The following is a 10,380-nucleotide window of genomic DNA, read 5'->3' as shown; positions in this document are numbered from 1 at the left end:
TAGATATGAATTTATTGAGTTTTATTGAGATTTTAGTATTTGAAGCCTGTTTGGATGCTACTTTAAGTCGTTCTATTGTTTTGATTATTTTAGGTGAAGTTTGGATTAGTCTGACAGAGTCTGTGCAGAAGAAAAAAGAAAAACTTTAATTTTGTTGAGTTGGCGCTAAACACCGCATCTAGCATTTAGTGCCCAAGTACCTTAGATTGCGTGCAGCCATTCTGTCAACCTGGCGCTAAACGCGGACCTTGGCGTTTAGCGTCAGATGCCTCGTAACGTGTGTGAGCTCTCTGCCTCATAGGGCATTAAACGTCAAACCTGGCGTTTAGTGCTAGAAAGTCAGAAACAAATTTGGAGCTTACTGCCACCTAGGGCGCTAAATGCTGATTCTGGCGTTTAGTGCCAATGACGCGGATCAACCTCACCCAAAGGAGCATCTTTAGTTAGATTTGGCTTTTAATTATTATATTTTATTTTGTTTTGGTTATTTTTATTTACAAACACAATCTTTTAGGTTTATTAATTATTAGTTTATTTTATTTTGAAATCAAAATTAGGTTAGATATAAAAGAGAAAAGATTTAGCCCTTCGGGCTCTCCTCTTTTCTTGACGACCTCGTTCCGCACCTTACACAATTTTCGAACCCTATTTTTCTCTCTGAGTCATGAGCAACTAAACGTCCTTGGTTAAGGTTAGGAGCTCTATTTATTCTATAGATTGATACTATTGCCACTCTATTTTAATTAATGTATTGATTTAATTTCAAGGATTACTTTCGTTCTTCATCTTATGAATTTTAGTGTATTGAAAAATATCTCTTATTCTACATGAATTCTTGTTGATTCTTGGAAAAGTTATCTCACTCGAATACTAGCTTGAAAGTAAACTCCTCCTAAACCACTAATTGCTTGGACTTAATGGGATACGTGACATATAATCCTCTTATACTCGGGTAATTAGGGTTTTTGTGGAAAATAAATTAGAATTGAATCTAACCCTTTAATTTATATTAAGTGACCAAGGAATTGCCGGTTAATTAGGCTAGAGGAGACTAAATCACTAAAGAATTAGGGTTTAGTCAATTACAGTTTGCAATGAAATAAATCTATGATTAAAATAGTTGGTAAGAAATATAAATTCAGAAAAAATAAATGTCTCTGAAACCTTAATTATTTTCTAACATATTTCTCACAACTCATTTACAGTCTGCTTTCCAAACACTTGGATTATTGTTTAATGCTTTTGAACCTCAAAACACTATTTTCTGCTTGCTTGACTAAGTGAGTCATTCGACCATTATTGCTTGGTCCATCAATTTTCGTGGGATCGACCCTCACCCACCTGAGGTATTACTTGGTACAACCCTGTGCACTTGCCGGTAAGTTTGTGATTTTTGAAATCCGCAACCAATCATCACACAAACTCTTTAAGAATTTCCAGTCTCAGTGATGCAATAGAAGATCATAGAGTGGAAGTGCATGTGAGTATTAAGGGCCCATTTTATTATAATTTTTTTTGTCTTTTAATTTTCTCATTTTAAATATTTCATCGTTATTCAGTTTTCTACTAATTTCCATTTTCACTTACATTTTCTACTTAATCAAATTTCATTTTAGTTATTTGTATTTTCATTTTTATTTGTTACAACTTGCCACTAATAGTTTGACATAGTCTACTTCGACACCAATATTAAGTAATTTTCGGGTCAAACTCACTATTTGCTGAGGAGCTGTATCTGTTCTCCAAACTGAGATCTTGATACAAGCTCGATTTCGGCACCCTATTCAGATTACAAAAAAAAATGAGTGAAACAGGGTCCTACAAGCATAATTTGTGGGACTATATGTCATAAATAATAATTTGAAATTAAAAGTGAAATTCGCTCTTCTAATATTTAATATTAGTTCAATTAAAATTTTATATTATTTTAAATTATTTTATCAATATAATTATTCGAGTGATAAAATTTTATTGGTTCTCCATCAAGGTGATATTATATCTCTAAGGTGATATCAATTTCACTTCATAAATCAACGCCAATACAGATTTCAATTCCAAATCAATTCACTTCTTGAAAGTATAAAAAATAATACTCTAAAAGCACTCCATTAGAGATACTTTTAGTATCTACGTGTGTGATATGAACAAATCAGTCCTTAAAGTAAAGTACAAAATGATCCCCAAAGAATTTAAAAATCTAAAAATAATCCCTAATTTTTTTAAATTTTTTAAAATAATTCCTTCGAATTATTTATATATAATTATTTCTTAATTAATAAATTTTAATTTCTAAAATTTTTTGTCTATTTATTTTAAATTTGATTATATATATATACAAAAAAAATGTATTTTAAAATCCTAAGTTATAAATTTATTTTGAAAAGACATTATTTTTCAAAAAAAATAATTTAAAATAAGTAAACCTATATTTATTTTTTATCATGCAGAATATTAATTTAATTTAATTTGACCGTATCATATTTTATGATCATTTTTTAATGATGAAGAAGAAGATGTGCTATTGTTATTTGAAGAAATAGAAGAACTCCCATTTAATATAAAATTTTTCAGAATAATAATTGAAAATATTTGTACAAATGCTTATAAAAGTAACACTTTGGAACTTGCATGCAATGCAAACTAAGTTACCTATGAAATCAAATTTGTAAGTTTTTGTCAATATCTTAGGAGTTTAGATATATAAATAATGATGGGTTAATAGTCAAATTAGTCCCTGAAATATAAGATATTCTTTAAATTCATCCTTAAAAGATTTTCTCAATCAAATTGATTCATTAAAACATTAAAAATTAATCATATTTGTCTTTCGTCACTTCATTAATAATTTTCGTCAACGAATGATGTTGTGAAATGTTAATTGACAACATACATCATACGTGACATGTCTAATTGAATATTGACCAAATACATTTATAAAAATCTATTAATTCAGTTCTTTTTTCCAATTATATAAACCTTATTCCCAATATGATCTAACGACTAAATTGATAGATTTTTAACACATATTTAGTCGGTGTCCAATTAGATATAATAGATGTCATGTATATTATCAATTAACATTCCACATCATTAATCGTTGACGAAAATTGTTAATTAACTTAAGAACAAATATGATTAATTCGTAGTTTCTGAAGGACCACTTTGATTAATAAAATCTTTTAAGAACATTTAAAGAATATCTCATCTTTCAAAGACTAATTTGACTATTAACTCAAATAATTGACCTTCATAAAGCAATAACCTCTTAGATTTAGTTATTATTATGGTTTCTACCTCACAACTATAATACATAGATTAATAATTAAATAATATCATTTCTTATGACATTAAAATTAATAAAAAATTATCTTTTAATATATATTTCATTATTTTTTATATTTTTATTTATTATATATTTTATAATAATATGTTAGCCTAGAAAGGCTTTGAAAGCAGGTCAAACATTCCAATCCCAGCTAATCGATAGCAGTAGAGTCATAAACAAGAACAACAGAATTTATAGCTGAACAAGTAACTTTCTCCTCGCGATGTACTTTTCAACCGTTGGAGCTGAGTCACTCTTGCCAAACAAATTGGACACTGTAATGTCCCCCTGATATCTATATCTGTCTTTTGCCTTAACCACATCAAAGAGGAATTGAACCTCTTCTAGTTTTTTGAAGACTAGAATTTGATGTCCAAACCTTCCCTCCCCCTTTGCTGAAAGCACTTCCTATAGCGAATTAGGACTCATTTTTATTTAGAAGTCCGAGAATAGAGGACTAACTCAAAAGCTACAGGAGTGGAACTTCTTTGCGAAACCCAAAACCCGGGTGCCATATCCGGTCCTAAATTAATAGAGAGACCGATAAAGATGGTTGCCTAGCTTACTTGGTAATGGACTCGTTTTGTTTAACGGTCATGGATTGTGGTGTTCTTGTTTTTATACTATTCTAGTTCTGTGGGTGAAGGAAAAAGTTGTTGAAGAGGGTGTTAAGCATATGTTCTCAGCCATTGTGATCAACCCACACTAGGGATCCTCTCTTAGACTCGCAATTCTCCTACTTTGTATAGGGCACTCGTTCTTGTCAATGGTTACAGCTCGTGCTGTAAGTATAAAAGCCTGGTTTGGCAGAAAGTGTAGTAGGTTTGTTTTGAAGTCCCAGCACAGCAGCACGCACAGTAGAATTCTCGGGTTAAGTAGTACAAAATCAATCCATTACACCGAATTTCTTGAGTCGTTATAATATTTTTTAATGACAAAAATACTAATAATTTTTTTAAACACAATTAGAATTATATTAACTCCTATTTTTTCATCATCCATGTTACAGCAGATGTTCTATGGATACAAATTTTTTAATACACTAAACCTATATTTTTTGTATTCTAGTCTGCGAAAATTATTTATATCGATTTCTATCCTTTTGTCCTTAATAGATATTGGTATTTATCCAAATTTTATTTTCTCTTTTAAAGCCATTCTATTAAATTTTTTCTTAGTTTTTTTTTAATGAAAATTAATACAATCTCCAAAAAAAAAGAAATAAATCACATAATAAAATTTGAATTAATTATAAGTAAATATGTTTGTTGTTTGTGAAAACCCTTAATCATTACATTACTACTTGATTTAAAGGGTTCTCCACAATTTCATTTGAAGAGCTATCTATCTCATAGGTGGCAAAAGACAAAACTCTAAATAAAGTAAAGACAGTAATACGAAGACCTTTTCCCCATAGCTCTTCTTCCTTGTGTTTTCAAAGGTTGGCTTAGGCAGCTCATCCAAGAATACCAGATGAAATGGACAAATAGTAAAGCAAAAGCCTATATGGCACTGCGTTCGGTCTATCCGAAGCCCTGAGTGGATTGTGGATCGTTTCTGCTAACGAAATGAACGCGGAGCCCGTTTCCAATGCTTCTCCGATCGGGAAGATTAGAAGGTAAGAGGCTGGGTCACAAACAACTTCATGGTGTGACGTCTAAGCTAACTTTGGAAACTGAAATCACTGTTTATGGTTACTAACCTGGGCAATGAGTTTTTCTTGGTTAAGTTTGAAAGTTAAGAAGATCATGACCATGTGCTCTTTGATGGTCCTTGGATGGTGGCTGCATACGCTATTGCTCTTTGAGCAGCTCTTTACATCTGGGTAGGGGGAAAGAGCTATATTGACGTTAACCCCGGAAGGAATCCGGTCAATATGGGAGGGGTGTAATAGCCCCGCAGGAAAAGGCTAGTGAAGGAATGTGGAGCAATAGACCTTCTAGCTTCTACTAGTGAGGAAATCTCGATTATTCTAATTAAAAGATTATAAGACCTTGATTTTTGAAAAAGATAAAAAACAAAAGATAAAAAAACATTCAAAGGAATTGTGTTGAAATTTTTAGAATTTTTTAAGGACAATTTTGAAATTTTTAAAATTTTTTAGAAACTATTTTATACTTTATTTAGAGATTGATTTGTCCGACACTTAAAAATTGATTTGGACACACTTCACAACCACGTATACAAATTAACATTTCACGTCAACAATCATCAACAATAGTCGTTAGTAACTAATAAAGTGGAACTATATTATCTAACGGAAATTATTGTGTATTTTGAAATTTAAGAGACTTCCAATTTTAAAAACTTTGGAACCGATTTGTGTATTTTAACAAAAAAAAAAAAGTATTTATGTGTAAAGTTTATCCAACTTTCGAAACAAAGAAACTTGAGGGAAATATCAATTAATGATGATTGACAACTCTCCAAATGCCTCATCAAGCATCGTCAAAGACGAGTCCCATTTCGGCTCAATATTTCATAACACAAGACATGAGAATGAAACAACCGTATTCCGACGATGGAAAACATATCCGCAAGGGTCCTCTGAAGGCCGAAAGCAAGCAAACACACTGCAACTCACAAGAAAATACACGCTCAAGCACAATCCTGCACATTGGCAAACAAAATCTGATGGATGTTTCCACTGATTCAATAAGCCAGTGGAAAATCACAAGAAAAGGCAGCTGAGCCAGAATACATATGATACACATATACATCCTGATGCATTTTTAGATGAATTTAAGAAACAATAAATCAAAGCCACTCCCACAGCCATCCAAGATGAAAATATAAGTAGGAACTCCAAACTGCCAATCGATTTAACCTCCAGAGTGGGAGGCGGGAGTCGTCTCAAAACAGCCGTCCTTGAACATATGAATATATTGTTGAGGCAAAGAGTGCTCCACCTGAAATAAAATATATTGATTAAATTTTAGAGTTGGTATTACTCCAATTCCATAGTTTGCTAATCATTTCGGCCAATTGAAGAATCCAGTTACCAAGTTTTTGAAAAGATACTAATTATGGATGGATTCCATCCACTATTGCAGGGCGCAGGATGTTATCATCATAACCAGATTCAAGCACAAACTAACATTTTACACGGTGCCCGAATAGAACAAAAAATGAATGTGAAATCATACCCAATCACCAGCAGGCTCGGCACCAGGTACCAGCACATTGATCTCACTTGATTTGGCAGTAGATATGGATGTCTCTAGGGAATCTTTGCTCAAATAAAGCTGGCAGCCAGAAGTGTTGTCCACCGATATTGTTGGAGCTGAACCCTATATTAACAAAGGCAGGCATCTTAATGACTAACCACATTTGAGCTACCAAATATTTATTTAAGATCAAACCGTTATCCTCTACATATCATCAGCAATATAATTTATAAGACTGTAGGATCACCAAAGCTTCCATAACACAGGCATAATAACATCAAATTCAAACAGGCACGCCAGCATGTTGAAAGTTTTCATGCAAAGAAAAAGAGGAGGAGGGAGTTAGGGTACCTGACATTGCACCTCAACGCCATTGCAGTTTACAATCTCAAAAGCTGCAACAACATCCTACATTTTAAGCACAAATATAGATGAGAAGTTGCCTTCGAAATGCTAACATAAATTGCTTTCCGTAACTTTTACAAAAATTTCTATTCCCATGTGTCGCGCTAACCTTAAATACAACTCCCATCTTTGTGCACTTGTCAATAGTGATATTGTTGACCTTGCCTGAAAATTATAGTTGTTTCATCAAGAGACAAATTGAATAGTAAATATCATTATGTGATATAATAAACATGTAAACAAGGAAATCATTCATGAAATAGTTGTGGTTACCTTGAATATGCAAAATCGAATCTTTGCATCCATAAACATAAACAGACTGCTTTGCATCACAATCTTCAATGATCAAGTCCTTTTTTCCAATTTGATTCTCAACAACCCACCTACAGCAGCAGAGAATAGTAAAGGATAGAGAGATGGTATATTGACAAAGTAAAATTGACTATTTCAAATTTTCAATCATGAAATCACAATCATACACATAAATATAAAAACCTACTTGCGGCCCATTTGAAGCTCGAGCTTTGGGGGTCCTACTTTAGAAAATGCATGAGAAGCCACACGACTTTCTTTTTCACTAATGGCAACAGCTCCAGTTCTATCTGCCCGGTTTTTTGTTTTCATATCATCTGTAACCTTTCTCAAACCTGGTAGATAAGAGGTATGACTCATAAATGTTCATTCAACATTCAATCAGGAATGTAAGCAAAAATAAGATACCTGCAGTGACATTCCCAGTGCTGAGTTGTTGGAAAACAGCAGACATCCCATCTTTTGGCTTGGAAGATGAAGGTTGAGAAGATTCAGAACTAAAGAGAGAAGCAGGTGGAGGAGGAGGAGGAGGAGCAGCAGCAGCTTTTGTCGGAGCAATACTTTTTCCTGTTGCACTCCATACAGGGCCCAAAGGATAAAACCCCTTGACGTAATCTCTCAAACCAGGTAGATATAACTCTTTCAGAGATTTGGCCCATTCAACATGATTTGGGTCTTTGTTTCTATACTCTACAAGCACCTCCCAAACTTGATTTGGAATCAAACACGTCTGAAGTATCTTTTTTGAGCTTATAGTGAATGAGAGGACCAGAAGTTCATAAAAAAAAATATCCTAAATAATTTTACAGTTTCAGGCATGTCTGAAGTATACCTTGTTGCTATAAAACTCAGCCATTTGCCAACTTTCTTCCACATGTGCAATGGGCATACTCATACCTTGAAACAACAAACGGTAAATAAGATATTGAAATGTAGGTCAATGAAGAAATGTAAATCATTCATCACTTACCACAATCCTTCCCTGTAAATGCAATCCATGCTAGAGCTGAGAGGCTGTCAGCAGCAGCCTTCAAGTGGTTAAAAAAATCTGATCTCCTTCCTTCTGTCATTGCAGTAGCTTTCATGATCACTTCATTTAAAGGTTTCAGAAACTCAGCCAACCCAGCAAGGTCAGGTTTCTGCACAATTAATATATGATAGATTAAGACACCAATCACAAACATGAGTACAAACACTACACAGAAAACTGTTCGCCACTTCATGCAGTTCAGTTCAGTAGCTAAGAATAATGAAAATTTCAGGCAGATAAAAAGAAAATCCAGACTATGCCAAACACCACCTAGAATGCTATTAAAATGCATCAACGAATTAACACAGGATTGATAACATCAACGAAATTAGGGATGCATGCGCAGGGAGAAAACGGAGGTATGAAATGCGTAAGGAAAACTCACTTGACTTTGCTTGACTTTAATCAGAAGCTGCTTCTGAACAGAAAAAGCTTCGTGCAAAACCTTTGTGACGTCCAAGACTTGTCCTCCAATCTTCTCAGCGGCAGCTGAAACCCTAGCCAAATACTGGTCCATCAGATCGTCGTAAGCAACGATGGAAGGGTCGAGCGCCGCCGAATCAGGCACATCGGAAGCATCTCCCGGTGAAGCGGCAGCAGGGAATCTGGTGGATAGGGCCTCCAAGCGGACCACCGCGGATTCAAGCCTTTGTATGAGCTTCTCATCCATGGTTCTGTTTCAGTCGGACGCAGTCTTTACTCTTTCTTCTCGGATTCGATTTGATGAAATGTTAAATGGAATAGATAGATCTATCGGGTGCCGGTGACAGATGAGTTGTGATGAAAAGTGCATATATTATTGGAACTGGATTTATTGAAGTTACAGAAATAAAGGGTGAAAAAAGGCAAAGCCAAATAAAGTGTTTGGCGCGCAGGGCAGCGTTGGGTTGGGTTGGAGTCGCTTACTGCTTACTGCTTACTGCTTACTGCTTACTGGTGGTGTGGCCTAAAGCCTCATTTTTTGTTCCGCCACGTGTCACTGCTTCAGCCAATCTTGGCTCATCTTGTTAAACTATTGAACATGCTCGGGTGAGAACGCATGAGAAATTAAAATTTAGGCCAATTCTCCCATGAACATGCTCGGGTGAGAACGCATCAGAAATTAAAATTTAGGCCAATTCTTTCCTGTCTTTAATTTTAGTGCCGAAATTGTCAAACTTGCTTTTTTAGTAAGTTTTAAATATTAAAAAATTATTTATTTTTATATTTTTTAATTTAAATATTAATTTTTATCTCTTTTTAGGTTAAATATTATTTTATTATAAAAATTTGTTGATAAATATCTATTGATATTTATTGTGAGGGTTACTTGAAACGTTGATTTAGTTCTGAACCTGAAAATTAGATCTCTTTGCGTGGTAGCGTCTGACTTATTCATGCCGAAGTGCCGTCTATTCGAGTTTCTCGTGAGGAGGTGGGAGATGGTACCTACAAGAGACTCCAATGCTTAAGTTAGCAATGGTTTTAGGCAGATTTTTAATAGTTTTAAACGTAAATTATACCTGATGGGTGTCAGTGTATTTATAGAAGAGTCGATAACCATCTTTATTGGAGTAATTCTATCTTCTCTGATGGATAACTGTGTCATTTATCTTGGGAGTTTGTTGGAATTTATCTTATAGTAAAGATAGAGATTGCAAGCGAGATTCGCAAAAGCAGTTACTTGCTTTGGGTAGGTAGAGTTGGGCATCTTTATTGGTGTCTGACATCTTTAAAGAGGTCGGGTACGTTTGTGGAGGCCACCTTTCTTGGTGGGCCTTTTTGTTTATTGGGCTTAGCTTCGCTTATTGGGTTAAGTATGAACAGTGTCCCTACTTGAGTTTTGAGCGTTCTATAGGTCGGGTTCAAGCATTTTGTGACTTCTGCTTAGGCGTCGGGTGCCCTCTTCCAGAGGTCGGGTACTCAACGTGTTTGAAAATTTGAACGTTGCCTCCCTTTAAATGAAGGGCTAAATTGGCGCAGTAGTTTTCTTGAATTGTGCGCATGTATTAAAGAGGAGTTATTAGGCTAGTTACTCCTTATCTCTTATAAAAGCAACATGTCCTTTCTTCTTTTCCTTTTTCCCATTTCTAAAAGCCTTTTCATTTGCTATCACTATGAAAAAGAAAAAGCTCTTTTCTTTGTTCGTTTTGCGACTCCGT

General features: G+C 34.4%; 1 protein-coding gene across 1 annotated transcript; it reads right to left on the bottom strand.

Annotated features, from left to right (window-relative positions):
- Positions 1-5,714: 5,714 nt before the first annotated feature.
- On the bottom strand, positions 5,715-9,165 carry LOC107459057 (cyclase-associated protein 1). Its single transcript, XM_016077270.3, has 10 exons — positions 8,625-9,165; positions 8,180-8,348; positions 8,042-8,106; positions 7,618-7,909; positions 7,397-7,544; positions 7,171-7,280; positions 7,007-7,062; positions 6,844-6,900; positions 6,472-6,615; positions 5,715-6,234 (listed from the first exon to the last, which is right to left on the bottom strand). Exons 1-10 carry the CDS (start codon positions 8,907-8,909, stop codon positions 6,148-6,150), a joined length of 1,413 nt encoding a protein of 470 aa, XP_015932756.1. The 5' UTR covers positions 8,910-9,165; the 3' UTR covers positions 5,715-6,147.
- Positions 9,166-10,380: the final 1,215 nt, after the last annotated feature.

The sequence above is a fragment of the Arachis duranensis genome, chromosome 7 (genome assembly GCF_000817695.3).
Source record: "Arachis duranensis cultivar V14167 chromosome 7, aradu.V14167.gnm2.J7QH, whole genome shotgun sequence".
Classification (NCBI taxonomy): Eukaryota; Viridiplantae; Streptophyta; class Magnoliopsida; order Fabales; family Fabaceae; genus Arachis; species Arachis duranensis.
This window is presented reverse-complemented; position numbering and strand designations above follow the sequence as displayed.

Bases quoted from the DNA above. Each gene is read 5' to 3' on its own strand.
- LOC107459057 (XM_016077270.3), bottom strand. From the start codon at position 8,909: ATGGATGAGAAGCTCATACAAAGGCTTGAATCCGCGGTGGTCCGCTTG. The intron at 7,910-8,041 runs GTATACTTCAGA...CAAGTTTGGGAG, and splicing joins CTGAGTTTTATAGCAACAAG to GTGCTTGTAGAGTATAGAAA. The intron at 7,281-7,396 runs GTAGGTTTTTAT...CTGCTGCTGTAG, and splicing joins GAGCTTCAAATGGGCCGCAA to GTGGGTTGTTGAGAATCAAA.